The sequence below is a fragment of the Balaenoptera acutorostrata genome, chromosome 1 (assembly GCF_949987535.1).
Source record: "Balaenoptera acutorostrata chromosome 1, mBalAcu1.1, whole genome shotgun sequence".
In the NCBI taxonomy this organism is placed as follows: domain Eukaryota; kingdom Metazoa; phylum Chordata; class Mammalia; order Artiodactyla; family Balaenopteridae; genus Balaenoptera; species Balaenoptera acutorostrata.
In genome coordinates, this window is record NC_080064.1 from 105131634 (window position 1) to 105147453 (window position 15820).

At 40.0% G+C, this 15820-nt stretch overlaps 1 protein-coding gene across 1 annotated transcript in view; it reads left to right on the plus strand.

Moving 5' to 3' along the window:
• WDR3 (WD repeat domain 3) overlaps positions 1 to 9177 on the plus strand; it is a 45100-nt gene extending 35923 nt beyond the window's left edge. The window contains exons 22-27 of the mRNA XM_057553244.1: positions 3530 to 3622; positions 4098 to 4145; positions 4819 to 4862; positions 6503 to 6631; positions 8020 to 8113; positions 8413 to 9177. Coding sequence (XP_057409227.1) covers positions 3530 to 3622; positions 4098 to 4145; positions 4819 to 4862; positions 6503 to 6631; positions 8020 to 8113; positions 8413 to 8568 — 564 coding nt within the window. The 3' untranslated portion in view covers positions 8569 to 9177. The remainder of the gene's footprint in view (positions 1 to 3529; positions 3623 to 4097; positions 4146 to 4818; positions 4863 to 6502; positions 6632 to 8019; positions 8114 to 8412) is intronic.
• The last annotated feature ends 6643 nt before the right edge of the window (positions 9178 to 15820 follow it).

Below are 15820 nucleotides of genomic sequence, written 5' to 3' on the forward strand. Positions count from 1 at the left end.
AGCAAAGCTATACAGACAAAATCTCACACAGAAGCATACACATACACACTCACAAAAAGAGGAAAAGGGGAAAAAATAATATATCTTGCTCCCAACGTCCACCTCCTCAATTTGGGATGATTTGTTGTCTATTCAGGTATTCCACAGATGCAGGGTACATCAAGTTGATTGTGGAGCTTTAATCCGCTGCTTCTGAGGCTGCTGGGAGAGATTTCCCTTTCTCTTCTCTGTTCGCACAGCTCCCGGGGTTCAGCTTTGGATTTGGACCCACCTCTGCATGTAGGTCGCCTGAGGGTGTCTGTTCTTCACTCAGACAGGATGGGGTTAAAGGAGCAGCTGCTTCGGGGGCTCTGGCTCACTCAGGCCACGGGGAGGGAGGGGTACAGATGTGGGGCGAGCCTGCGGCGGCAGAGGCCGGCGTGACGTTGCCCCTGCCTGATGCGCGCCGTGTGTTCTCCCGGGGAAGTTTTCCCTGGATCGCGGGACCCTGGCAGTGGCGGGCTGCACAGGCTCCCGGAAGGGGCAGTTTAGAGAGTGACCTGTGCTTGCACACAGGGTTCTTGGTGGCGGCAGCAGCAGCCTTAGCGTCTCATGCCCATCTCTGGGGTCCGCGCTGATAGCCACGGCTCGCACCCGTCTCTGGAGCTCCTTTAAGCGGCGCTCTTAATCCCCTCTCCTCGCGCACCAGGAAACAAAGAGGCAAGAAAAGAGGCAAGAAAAAGTCTCTTGCCTCTTCGGCAGCTCCAGACTTTCCCAGACTCCCTCCTGGCTAGCTGTGGTGCACTAACCCCTTTAGGCTGTGTTCACGCCGCCAACCCCAGTCCTCTCCCTGCGATCTGACCGAAGCCCGAGCCTCAGCTCCCAGCCCCCGCCCACCCCAGCGGGTGAGCAGACAAGCCTCTTGGGCTGGTGAGTGCTGTTCGGCACCGATCCTCTGTGCGGGAATCTCTCCGCTTTGCCCTCTGCACCCCTGTTGCTGCGCTCTCCTCCCCGGCTCCGAAGCTCCCCCCTCCACCACCCTCAGTCTCCGCCTGCGAAGGGGCTTCCTAGTGTGTGGAAACCTTTCCTCCTTCACAGCTCCCTCCCACTGGTGCAGGCCCCATCCCTATTCTTTGTCTTTGTTTTTTCTTTTTTCTTTTGCCCTACCCAGGTACGTGGGAGTTTCTTGCCTTTTTGGAGGTCTGAGGTCTTCTGCCAGCGTTCAGTGGGTATTCTGTAGGAGCAGTTCCACGTGTAGATGTATTTCTGATGTATCTGTGGGGAGGAAGGTGATCTCTGCATCTTACTCTTCCGCCATCTTCTCCTCTCTGCCTTTTTTATTATAATATGTCTTGGTGTAGGTCTGTTTGTGTTTACCTTGTTTGGGACCCTCTGTGCTTCCTGTACCTGCTTATCTGTTTCTTTCTTTAGGTTTTGGAAGTTTTCAGCCATAATTTTTCTAATACATTTTCAATCCCCTTTTCTCTTCCCTTTCAGGAATCCCGATTATGTGTAGATTGGTACACTTTATATTATCCCATAGGTCTCTTATATTGCTTTCATTTTTTCTCATTTGGCTTTCTGTCTGCTGTCCTGATGGGTGATTTCTATTATTCTATCTTCCAGGTCAGTTATTCGTTTTGCATTATTTATTCTGCTGTTCATTGCCTATAGTTCAGTTTTTGTCTCGACAAATGAGTTTTCTAATTTTTCTTGGTTCCTCTTTATTGTTTCTAGTTCCTTTTTATAGTACTCTGCATTTCTGTTGATAGCCTTTCTTAATCCCTTCAGTATTTTCATTATCTCCTTTTTGAAATCAGTGTCTGTTAGACTGAAGAGGTCTATCTACTGTGGTCTTGGAGGGCTGTTTATATCTGGGAACATCCCTGTGTATCCTGAGTGGGTTTAATATTTTTGGTGCAAGGGCTGATTTTCATATGGATGCCTATTGCCTCTTTTCTCAGTGTGTGCTGGCCATTATCCCCTTAATAGAGGGTGTGCAGATGCAGTGGCTGGTGCCTGGTCGTGGGGTTCTCAGCGGCAGTGGTGGCTCATGTGTGCCCCCGGAGCACATGATGGGAGTGGAGGCGGCTCATGATCACTCCTGGAGCTCATGTAGGTAGGCAGTGTCCTGCCGCCTGAGAGCTCGCTCAGGGAAATCGGCTGCAGGGTGGCTCCTGCGCCTCCCCTCGCACACTGCCCACACGACAGCACCTCTCCAAAGCCCAAGTTTCCACACCCAGCCCTTGCCCATACTGGCAGACGTGCGTCTCAGGGTGGGGAGTGTAGAGCGGTTGCGCTGACCCTCTGTGCAGGTCTCTATTCTAGCTGCTGCAGATCGGTTGCTGTGTTCTTCTCCAAGGCCCTGAAGCTCTCCCTCTGTCCTGGCTGATCTCCCTGCCGGTGAGGGGACTTCCCAGCGTGCAGGAACCTTTCTTGTTTCACAGCTCCCTGCCTGGGGCGCAGGTCCCGACCCGATGACTTCCTTACTTTCTTTTTTTTTTTTTTTACTTTTGTCCTACCTGGTTACATGGAGATTTTCTTGCCCTTTCAGGGGTCTAAGGTCTCCTGCCAGCATTCAGTAGACATTCTGTGAGAACTGTTCAACATGTAGATACATTTTTGATGTATTTGTGGGAGGAGGTGAGCTTCACGTCCTTCGACTCCGCCATCTTGATTGCTCCCCTGTATCTCATTTTTAAATAGGATCCCAACCAGATAGGCCTTTTGTGGCAAAAAGTTGATGAAATTTACAGATGAAGAGCATAACCTCTGTTTTCCTCCCTTGTAACCAAGGACAGAAGTAGTGCTGAATCTGTTGGATCAGCGCCTGGTTTCTAGAAAGGAAGGTTTGATCTCCTGAAAGTGGCGCCTCTCAGGTGTTCCTGGGAGTTGCCCTACTCAGTGTGTCCACTTGTAGTCTCACCTGAATCCATGACCCAGTCTCCTTGTAAATTAAAAAAGAAAAATCAGGGACTTCCCTCTGGCACAGTGGTTAAGAATCCGCCTGCCATAGTAGGGGACATGGGTTCAGTCCCTGGTCCGGGAAGATCCCACATGCTATGGAACAACGAAGCCCATGCACCACGACTACTGAGCCTGCGCTCTAGAGCCCACGAGCCAAAACTACTGAACCCATGTGCTGCAACTACTGAAGCCTGCGTGCTCTAGGGCCTGCATGCTGCAACTAAGCCCGTGTGCTGCGACTACTGAGTCCACACACTTAGAGCCCGTGCTCCGCAACAAGAGAAGCCACTGCAATGAGAAGCCCGTGCACCGCAACCAAGAGTAGCCCCCGCTCGCCGCAACTAGAGAAAGCCTGTGCGCAGCAACAAAGACCCAATGCAGCCAAAAATAAGTAAAATTTAAAACAAGACAAAACAAAACCCGAAGACATCTTTGAATGCTGTTTGGCACACTGTTGGCACATCTTTATTAAACTGATTCAAGCAGTTTCATTTGGTAACTTTTCGTCAGGCCTTCCATTTGCAGTGTTGTGGGATGGTGAGTTTGTTGTGCTGATTTCTGTCCTTCGCCATCATCTGTGTAGGCTGAGAGGATCATGGAGGCTATTGAGCTGTACCGAGAAGAAACTGCAAAAATGAGAGAACACAAAGCCATTTGTAAAGCTGCAGGGAAAGAGGTAAGGCAGTCCATTCAGTTACGGTCTGAGAAACATTTATAAATGGAGACAATTCCTGAGGGAAAAAACATCATTTGGGGATTTATTAACTCAGGAAATGAGATAAATGTAGTAGAATCTTTTCTAATTCAAACATTAGAAAGAAGGAATTGAGACGCTTTATCTTAATAAAAAGCCAAGGATAGTTAATTTGAGATCATGGTGATTATTGTATTGAGTTAAAAACTCAGATTCCTGCTTTCGTTTGGGAGGCAGGTAAACATTTCGGATTTCTAGATGAAATGTATTGCCCAGACTCATTGATAAATAAGCACTATTGAAACCAGAAGTTATTATTAAATAATTTAATAATTCTTTAGGGTCAGTTTTTAGGGTCTCTCTTTTCAAAACTGTAAAATATTGTTATGACCCTGCCTGTGATAAGCACTATCAAAGGCTTGTTTTTTAATGACTTGATTTAATAATTTCTTCATAGGTTCCTCTTCCCATCAACCCCATCCTGATGGCTTATGGCAGTATCTCTGTGAGTAGACTAATGGTTTCCCCTTGGTTATTCTAAGGTTACTTTCAGGCACAAGAGAGGAAGTGAAGAGGCATTATGATTTTAGAATAGATGTATTGGGAAATACTTTGTCATTAAAAATCTCTTGAATGCTGGACTCCTCTAAGACATTTTGTATTTCAAAAGGACCATTTTAGTGTAACTTCAGGTCATCCTTTCTGGTTGGACTGGACTGGCATTCTTTTTTTAGTGCTTATTTATGTTTAGTATCCACAGCCCTCTGAAGATTCTGTTCATTGAAACTGAAGTTTTTGGAGGAAAAGTTGATATAAATTAGTCAGATAAAAGAGGAGAGAGGGAGAATACTGGGACAAAGTATGCTTTTAATGATCTTAAATTACTCAATACTTTACTTGCATGTTTCATTCATCACAATAGTAATGTGAGTCAGTGTGTCTTCATTTTATAGATAGGAGACTGTTCTGACTTACAGATTGAAGGGAACATAGTTGATAAGTGGCAGAGCTGGATTGTGAACCCAGATCTGACTCAGTCTAGCCCGTGCATGTAGTGCCATTTTTAGAACAGTTTCTCATAAGAAGGAGAGATATCCCTGGTTTTTAGGAGATGGAAATTAGAGAGCTTCAGTTAAGAAATCAAGAGTATCACTAATGCTGTCACACTTCCTTTATAGCCTTCAGCTTATGTGTTGGAGATTTTTAAAGGAATCAAGTCAAGGTGAGTGCCAGTGCACAGTTATTACAGCTAATACCATTTACCGAACATGAGATAAACAGACATTATAATTGATGGTTATCTTCTTTAGAGGCTTAACTATGTCAAAATTTTGATGGAAAATAATTCATTATAATGTTCTTTTTGAATTAGAACTAGAAGGTTCCTCCTAAAATATGAAGGGAGATACTGAATACTTTTAAAAAGGACAAATGAAGGGCAGTGCTACTTTATATCCTAGGTAATGAAATCATCTATAATTCAGTCACAGGTACCAACTGTTAACATTTTTTGTTGTATATTTCCTTTGGCTTATTTTCTGTGTACATACACAGTTGGAATCATATGTATACATTTTTATATCCTGTCCTTTTTCACAGAATATTTCCTGAGCACTTGCTCACTTTAGTAATATTCTTCAAAAACACATCATTGAATTAGTTCAAAATATTCCATTGTACATATAGTTACTATTGGGTGGTGCATATGTGTTTGGCTGTTATCAATACTGCTTCAGTAAACACCTTTATATATAAATCTTTGTCGTCATCATTGATTATTTTTCTTAAGGGTCCTATCAGTCTGTTAACTAATCAATGGACATGAGCTTTTTAAAGGTTTATGTTGCTTAATTACTGTCAGAGTGCCTGTAATGACTTTTACCAGCTTTTAAAAAGTTCTTTGCTGGTTTGAGAGGCAAAAGGTGGTACTGCATTATTTTCCTTTTTAATTAACAAAGTTAAAATTTTATTATATTTGTTGGCCATTTGTAATTTTTCCTGTGAATTTTTACTTTCCCTTTCTTGTGCTTTATAGTTGTTTCTCTTACCATTTCTTTAAGAATTTTTTTATATCTTTTGTCATTCATTTTTGGAATAATATTTGAGTTTGATCTACTGAGAGTTATCATTTTTTAATAACAAATCACAATATCTGAATATATCCCATACAAGAAACAAACAGGACCTATCTAAGATAATGAAACTTTGCTAGAGAAATGTAAAAGAAAATTTAGAGTAATGGAGGTACGATGCATTCCTAGATGGGAAGATTCTGTGTTTTAAAGATTTGGTTTTTCTTAAACTAATCTGTAGGTTTGTGATCCCAATTGAAATCCTCTTGAGAGTTCTAGTTGGAATTGATGAAATAATAGAACTAGCTCAAGAAAAGTAAAACAAACCAAAACCAGAACAAGAGGGAGCTGTTCTCCTAGATTAAAAAACTGTAAAAATGCAAAATTAAAACAGTACAGGATTGTTGTCAGAACCAGTTATGAAAACAGACTCTAAAGCCCTAGAACACTCTATGATATAGAAGGACTCAATAAATGGTAAAAGAAGTATCATATAAAGATGGGATATACAACAAAAGGCTTTAAAGAAATTGGTTATCTGAAAGAAAAAAAGTTAGATTCTCCTACCATGCCATGGACCAGAATGCATCAAGTAGGTTAAAATACTAAATATAAAAAACCAAAACGTTGAAAAGAGAGAACCATTCATAATACAGATATGTGTTTAACTCTGGATGGGTAAGATCTACTCAAGTATAAAAGTAGAAGAAAAAAATAGGAGAGGAAAAGATTTTTAAATTGACCATGTTAAGAAACGTGGCATTTTTAATGTTTATTTTTTCCTCTTCAGTGAGCTGGAAGAATCTCTGCTTGTGCTGCCTTTCTCTTACATCCCAGACATTCTTAAGCTCTTTAATGAATTCATCCAGCTGGGCTCTGATGTTGAACTTCTATGTAGGTGCCTCTTCTTTCTCCTCAGGTAACGTCCTTTCCAAGAGTATATCATGTCTCATCCGCATAACTGCTCCAGTAGTGCCTCACCTGAAGCTGTCCATGCTTTGGGATTAAGAAATGTGATGTTTCCGTTTCAGAGACTGTTGGGAATTTCAGTGCTGCCTGACATAATTCTTATCCTTTGGAATCAGTCTTGCTCGTAAAACGCAGATAGTGATGACCCAGCTCTTTAAGTAGCATGAGGTACTATGTTGCTAAGGATGCTCAGGCAGGCAGAGGTCTCCAGGTTACAGTCTTAAGGTAGCAGCTCCGGTTCTAGTCTAGTTTGCCGAAAGCCCATCTCTGAATGGCCAGTCTGCCTCAGTGTTTCTTTTTGACTACTGAGTTTAAACTAAATGGTTTTGTTTTCATAACAGCATTTTAAGGAATAGTCAGTTTATTTCCCAGGTCTCTACAAGCACAAATGGAAGAATAGGGGCATATTTGGAGGGAACTAAGAAACATAAAGAAAATGTTCATTAGATTATATTCTTAAATAGGAAGAATTCTTATTAATGTGTAACAGAGGGAAAATATATTTACAAAGGTGTAATATATTCTTATCTCCCACTCTGTCCCCCAGTCTCAGGCTGTTATATCAGAGGACAGGAATAGAGGCAAATTTGAACATTCCTTAAAATGCTATTAGGAAAACAGAAACTGCTCAGCCAATACCAAATAGTTAAAAAGAAGAAAACAGGTGTATTTGGTGAATTGGCCTTTTTTCATGATCATTAACCCTTCATTCCTTTATTTCTTTCAGGATAGTAGCAAATGAAGAACAATGATATGTTTATATTTTTTATTGCTATGGCATATGTGCTGTTGAATCGGGGTTACTGATTCTAAGAGAAACACAGTGAATATTTCTAGCATATTGGGGTGGTAGATGGGTGCTACCTCTACCAGGTAGATATGGCAGGTCACAACTGAGGGTGAGGGTGAATGTGGAGGTTAAAGGAGCATGAATCATCAAGGGCATCTTGGTACTCTAGGTCAGAGTTTGATCATCTCTCTTTTTATGGCTGAAATACTAATAAATCTTTGAGTTAGCAATTCTTAGAAGGCTCATTTTCCTCTGATCTTTCCATAGAATACCATTGTCAAAATCTGTGGCCACCTGGTAGATTGCAAAGAGTCAGCTTTGCAAATGAGTTGAATGTTAGGATAGTATTTTAAAAATTGTTATTGGATAGAACTGAATAGTAGGAAGAAACTTCTTTAGTTTTTTTTTCCTAGAAGCATTTCTGTATTTCCATGATCGGCGAAATGATTTTTTTTTGGACATTTTGTCTGTTTGCTAGTTCTAGAAGGGATAGGTAGAGCTAGAACCACTATCCTTCTTTGTGACATGCCTGGTTTTATTTTTGTTAGGATTCACTTTGGCCAGATCACTAGCAACCAAATGCTTGTGCCAGTGATTGAAAAATTAAAGGAAACAACTATTTCAAAAGTCAGCCAAGTCCGGGTAAGTATCTTTGTAGAGACAGAACAAGGAGGGGAAAATTCTAGTGTGTATGTTACTTACAAGTAGCATAGTGTGCTATGCCCTGTCTTTGCTGATATTGACCTGACATGCGTGTGTATTTAAGATGAGGTTTTCGTTGGAGCTAGTAGACATAGGAAAACAAACAAACAAACCAGGAAAAACCTTAGGGAAGGATGAGTAACAACACATGAAGCTTTGGTTCCCCTGACTCACATATGCTGTGATATTGAACTGAATTGAGAGGAAGTTTATTTCATCTCTCTTGTATTCTTTCTCAGGATGTTATCGGCTTCAACCTGGCAGGTCTTGATTATCTCAAGAGGGAATGTGAGGCAAAAAGTGAAGTTATGTTTTTTGCTGATGCTACCAGCCACTTGGAAGAAAAGAAGAGGAAAAAGAAAAAGAGGGAGAAGCTGATTTTAACATTGACTTAGAACTGAAATGTGGTGCCTTTTTCAACTTTTTCTTGAAAAGGACTTCCAAACTAAGCAGCAGTAGAGTGGGTGTAATCTTTGAAATAAATAAGAGGTTATCATGTTGCAAAAGAAAGATCCTAGGATGTGTTTCCTAACTTTGCCTGAGGGAGTTCCAACGTAGCAGTATGGGCTCCATTTCTTGGCCTGAAACACAGACTAGTTTAAAACCTGTGCTCTGAATGGCAAGCCCTGCAGGAGTTGTTCCCTTCTAGCAGGAAGCAAAGAACTTTTTTAAAATTAAGTATTTGTTTCACTAGAGTTGAAATTAACATTTCAGAAGTTTTCCTTATTTCTTTTATGTCAGAAGATTTGTTGGGTAATTTGTTGCCTCTCTGTATTAGGTTTTACTGCCTACTGAGACAATCAGGTATGTAACTGATTGCCCTCTGCCCATAAATGCAGAGTCTTGGACTTACAGAGCTGAAAGGGACCATAAAAGTTATCTAGAACAGCCTCTTTAAACTTAACCTCTTGTAGGTGGTTTTATCTGTGTATAAAAAGCTCCTAATTAATTGCTGTTTATACTTCTCTAAGTAGTTGTTTCTAATTAAAGAGTAGTCAAGTAGAGATGCCTTGCTGTGCACTAATCAAAGAGAAGGGGAACTTACCTCAGATAAAGTGAAATGTATAGTAAGTAACTGAGCTATATAGCTTTTGGTCAAAGTATTTGAAACTCCTTACCTAAAGGTTTGAGGTTAACAGGTGAGTTTAAAAAAAAATTCTAAGCCAAGCTAATTTCTAGTCATTAAGTCAGAATTTATTGGTTTAGCCAGCCATTGGCTACATACTGTACTGAAACCATTTAATGAATAATCTCTTGCAAATGATGCATTGTTACCTATGGAAGCCTGTGATGCCATAAAGAGGAGGCTCATGAATGGTTTATTAGGAGTATACCATCTAAGCTTAACTTAAAATAGAAATAAATAAATCTCCATATGTCTATATATATTTATTTCAAATAAGCTTAGATGGTATACTCCTAATATGAAGTATATGCTTAACAATTTGAGATTCCCTGGCTAGAAGTTAGGTGCTTAGTGTAGTAATTGTATTAATTAAAGTGTTTCTCTGTGACAAGTATCATAAGTCATATCTCATCCCAAAGAAGTCTAGCAGAGCATCTAGGACAGTGACCAAGGAGACAGTGGTGTCTGTCACTGGCATGTAGGGTTCCACTCACCTATCCGTCAGTGCAGCCTTTCCAGGGCAGACCAGGCAGGAGCTTAGGAGGAAGACACCTGGCCTACAAACAGTATCTACAATCCATCCCCTTTCCTCATAATCTAAGAGCCTTAGTTTTGAGATAGGACTAAGGCTCTTAAGGATAACATCACCTTATATTCTAAGTCCTATCTCTTTATTTCTGAGGTTGTGAGATGCGAGCAGCTCTGATGTGTACCGCAGTCACTGGCCCGATCCTTGGTAGGGCTGGGTACTAGCTGCCCTTGTATAATCCCTACCCACCCAAGCGTAGGCTGGACCTAGTGACCTGCTTCTAAAGAATAGACTACAACAAATGTAATAGGATATCTCTTCCAAGGTTAGGTTATAAAACCCTGAATTCTGCCTTGCTCGTGCTCTCTCCGGTCTTCTTGATTGCTCTGGTAAACACAAGCTGCCATGTTGTGAGATGCCCTGAGGGCAATCTCCAGACAACAGCCAGTGAGGGACTGAGGTCCTCAGTCTAACAGCCTGTAAGAAGCTGCATCCTGCCAACGACTGCTTGAGTGAACTGAAAGCAGGTTCACCCCTAGTTAAGCCAGAGTACCCAACAGCTCTATGCCTGGATTCCTGACCCACACAAGCTATGAGATCATAATATCTGTTGCTTTAAGCTTACTGAGTTTTGGGGTAATTTGTTACGTAGCTATAGATAACTAATACAGCTTCTGTAGAGCAAATTACCTAACCTGGTTATGTTTCAGATTACTCATCTACAAAATGGCATGATGCTACCTACACTGAAGTTATTATAAAGTACTTACCACTGGCTCAGAGTAAACACAGAATATGTTACTTTTACTGTGTGAGACATACAAGGTATAAACCTATAGAATGATTCCAATATATACATAGATAAGATTGGAAAGAAATGGACTAAAATGTTATCTGTCAGATATTACGGAGAATCTTTACAATAGATGTCTAATATGAGTAAGTACATTGGGCATCTTTTAATCTCATTAACTCTGATAATATGAACAAAGAGGCATAAAGACAACATCACTTAAGACATTTCTTCTATTAGGTACATTCATGTCATTACTTTTTTTTTTTTTTTTTTGAGTGCTTATTCATTCTTTACTTATTTCCAAACCTTCCCAGGGTTGAAAAGATATTTATTCAGCTATGGGACAGTTTAATCTCTAGTTGGCTAAGGTTACTGGAACAGTAATTCATACTCATGTTACAGTCACCATCATAGACAGGCTAAGGAAATAGTCCTACTTACTGGTCAAGATTTTGAGACTACAGAGGAGATATAGGGACTAAATTAACCCAAGTCATTCTTTCTGAAGCATATAAGGATATGTTTAGTCCTTTTTAAAAACTATTTCCTATATCAATAGGGGACTCAAAGATCATACCTCTTCCAATTCTTTCATGTGATTTGGGTAACAGGAATCCTATATTTGCACTCAGGTTTCAGTTAACTTCTCTCAATTCTTGATTGAGTTCTGAACTTCTTTAGCAATGAGTCACTATTTTGAAGCATGTCATTATTTTTGATAGATTGGTGCCAACAGACATTACGAATATTTGAAAGCTCTTCTGTAGTTTTCAGAATTGTCCAGCTAGAGTTTCAAACTTCACCACTACTTAGTTTAAGATAACTTCTGAAAGGCATGGACTAGAACCGAGATAAATCACATCTTAATCAGTGGTTCCCAAAGTATATTCCAAGACCCCTAGGGGTCTGAAGACTCTTCCGAGGAGTCCACAAGGTCAAAAATATTTCAAAACAATAAATTTAATAATGTCCTCCAGGAATTCATGTCCACCCAGAGCCTATGAATGTGACCTTATTTGGAATTTGGATCTTTACAAATATAATTAGTTAAGATTAGGTCATTCTAGATAAGATTAAATCCAATGATTTGCTTTTATAAGAATGCCATGTGATGGACAGCTACATGTAAAAGAATGAAATTAGAACATTCTCTAACACCATACCCAAAAATAAACTCAAAATGGATCAAAGACCTAAATGTAAGGCCGGACACTATAAAACTCTTAGGGGAAGATAGAGAACACCCTTTGACATAAATCTCAGCAATATCTTTTTGGATCCACCTAATAGAGTAAGGAAAATAAAAACAAAAACAAATGGGACCTAATTAAACTTAAAGCTTTTGCACAACAAAGGAAACCATAAACAAAATGAAGAGACAGCCCCCAGAATGGGAGAAAATATCTTCAAACGAAGCAACCAACAAGGGATTAATCTGTAAACTATACAACAGCTCATGCAGCTCTATGTTAAAAAAAAAAAAAAAAACACAAGAGGCACATGAAAAGATGCTCAACATCACAAATTATCAGAGCAATGCAAATCAAAACTACAATGAGGTACTACCTCACATCAATCAGAATGTCCATCATCAAAACGTCTACACACAATAAATGCTGGAGAGGATGTGGAGAAAAGGGAACCCTCCTACACTGTTGGTACCACCACTATGGAGAACAGTATGGAGGTTCCTTAAAAGACTAAAAATAGAACTACCATATGATCCAGTAATCCTACTCCCGGGCATATATCTGGAGAAAACCATAATTCAAAAAGATACATGCACCCCAATGTTCATTGCAGCACTATTTACAATAGCTAAGACATGGAAGCAACCTAAAAGTCCATTGACAGATGAATGGATAAAGATGATGTGGTACATACATACAATGGAATATTACTCAGCCGTAAAAAAGAATGAAATAATGCCATTTGCAGCAACATGGATGAACCGAGAGATTATCATCCTAAATGAAGTAAGTCAGACAGAGAAAGACAAATATCATACGATATCACTCATGTGGAATTAATTTAAAAATGATACAAATGAACTTATTTACAAAACAGAAACAGACTTACAGATATCAAAACAAACTTATGGTTTCCAAAGGGGAAATGTGGCAGGGAGGGATAAATCAGGAGCTTGGGATAAACATACATACACTACTATATATAAGGTAGATGACCAACAAGGACCTGCTGTATAGCATAGGGAACTCTACTCAATGTTGTGTAATGACCTGTATGAGAAAAGAATCTAAAAAAGAATAATATATGTATATGTATAACTTAATCACTTTTCTGTACACCTGAAACTAACACAACATTGTACATCAACTATACTCCAGTAAAATTAAAATTAAAAAAAGAAAAGAATGCCATGTGAGGACACACAGGGAGGGAGGCCACGTGACAGCAGAGGCAGAGATTGGGATTGGAGTGACAGCAGCTACAACCCTAGGAACACCAAGGATTCTGTCTACCACCAGAAACTAGGAGAGAGGCATGGAACAAATTCCCTCAGTGCTTCCAGAGGGAACTAACTCTCTAATACCTTGGTTTCAGACCTCCTAAACTGCAAGAGAATAAATATCCATTGTTTTAAGCCACCCAGTGTGGTCATTTGTTACAGCAGCCTCAGGAAACTGATAACAAATTTTGGTATCAGGAAGTGAGGTACTGCTATAGCAAATACCTAAAAATATGGAAGTGGCTTTGGAATCAAGTAATGGGTGAAAGCAGGAAGAATTTTGAGCTACATGATAGAAGAAAGTCTAGATTACCTTGAGGAGACTGTTGGTAGAAATAATGAACAGTAAAAGCACTTTTGGTGAGGGTTCAGAAGGAAGTGATGGGGAAAGTAAAGAATACTAAAGGCATCTTAGAGAATTCCTACATCATGAACAGAATGTTGGTATAAATACGAACATTAAAGGTGCTTTTGCTAAGACCTCAGATGGAAATGAAGAACATGTTATTGGACAGTGGAGGAAGTGATCCTTGTTACGAAGTGGCAGAAAACTTGGCTGAATTGTGTTCTGCTTTTGGGTAAAAAGTAGAACTTATAAACAATGAAATTAGATTTCCAGCTGACGTTTCCAAGCAAAACATGGAAGATGTGTCCTGGTTTCTTGCTGCTTATAGTAAAATACAAGAGGAAAGAGATAAACCGAGGAAGGAAATGGTCAGCAAAAAGGAACCTGAACATGATGATTTGGAAAATTCACAGCCTGTCCATATTGCAGGGAATGCTAAGGCATGCTCTGGAGAGTTCATCAAGGGTGCAGCTGGAAAACCTAGTGGAGAAATTAGGTTTGTGACCATGAGTATAATCAACCATCTCAGCAGAAGCTAGGAACAGAGGTGAGACTATCCAGGAAGGACCTGTGGAGAACCCTCACGTCTAATGGCGTGGATCTCCTTGACATCCACGAAGACTGATGGCTTTTGAGAATGTTCCATTAGCAAAAACTGCCTGCTTGGCATGGGGGACAGAGACAAGAAATGAAGGAAGGCTGCCAGACTTCTGGGCTTCTGTAAGCAGGAAATGGGCTGCCCAGAGGATAAGACTGTATCCCAGGCTAACAACTGAGAGGGTGGGGCCCACAAGGCATCTGTGGGTCTAGAGGGGGGTGCTGATGAAGCCTCTGGCCCAGAGGGCAGATCAAGACACAATTATGCTCAGGTTTTGAAACCTTAGGAAATCTGCCCCTCTGCACTGCAAACACTTAAATCGGTGACTCCTTTATTCTTTCCATTTTCTCCTTTTAAAATGGGAATGTCTTCTTATGCTATTTTGCAAGCTGACAACTTGTTTCTAGTTTCACAAGTCCATAGATGGAGAGGACACCATGATAGGTGAAGACTTTGGGGAATATTGGGATAGAGTGAGTGCATTTTGCATGTGAGATGGGTATGAATTTTGGGGAACCAGAAGGTGGACTGTACTGAGTTTATCCCCACAAAACTCATGTCTACCAGGACTTATGAATGCGATCTTATTTGTAAATAGGGTCTTTACAGATGCAATCAAGTTAAGATGAGGTCATTCAAGATTAGAGTAGCCCCTAAAACCAATGACTATTGTTCTTATAAGGAGAGACATACAGAAATACACAGGGAAGAATGCCATTGGGGACAGAGGCAGAGATCAGAGTGAGTTATAAGCTAAGGAACACCAAGGACTGCTGGCAACCACCAGAAATTAGGAAAGAGGCATAGAACAAATTCTCCCTCAGAGCCTCCAGAAGGAACCAACCCTGCTGACACCTCGATTTCAAATGTCTGGCCCCCCAAACTGCAAGAGAGTAAATATCTATTGTTTTAAGCCACCTGGTCTGTGGTACTTTGTTATGGCAGCCTCAAGACACAAACACAGATTTATTACAGCAGCCCTAGGAAACTAATGCAAGATGCTATTTGCCTTTTTCTCTCATGAGCGTACAGTGGAGTTTTCCAGAGACTATGTGATGTGTGATATGGTGACAGATTGAATACAGAGCAGATGTGAGAATCCAGCTATGTCCTATTAAGCCAGACATTGAAAAGATTTGCAAAAATGTAATACTCCCCTTCTTATTAATTTTTGTTTGGAAAAGTTATTTTTCATTAACAATTTATTTATGGTAATATACTGGGTTTATTTTTTTTAATAAATTATAAGTTTTTCCCAGTTTTAATTCTGATTTGGTAAATATTGATATATATGACCCACATAAATGAAAGGTTTTTGGGGTCCTCAATAATTTTTAAGAATACATGAGGAGTCTTGAGTCCAAAAAATTTAAGAACCACTGGCCTAACTAAATTCTCAAGTCCAAAAGGGCATCCTGCTGTTTGTGTTTGTACCCTTGCTTTTTGGAGAGTCCGATCAACATCAAAAATAGCACTTGAAAGAGTGAATTTTAGAATCACATTGAAGTAGGTTAGATTTTTACTTCTTCAAGATTCTCTCAGCCTCAGTTTCCTTATTTATAAAGTGGGAAAAATATCTATCTTGTAGATAGTATGAGGATTAGATAGTTTATGACTATGAAGGGATAGTTGTTATAATATTTAAAAACAAATGTTTTCATTCCACCAGACTAAGTGGCTCATTGGTTGCTGGCTCAATGAAGATGGGAACAAATGCAAGGTCTAAGGCCTCAAGTTTGAATGGATGACAATCAAATTACAAATTTGTTACTTACCTAACAC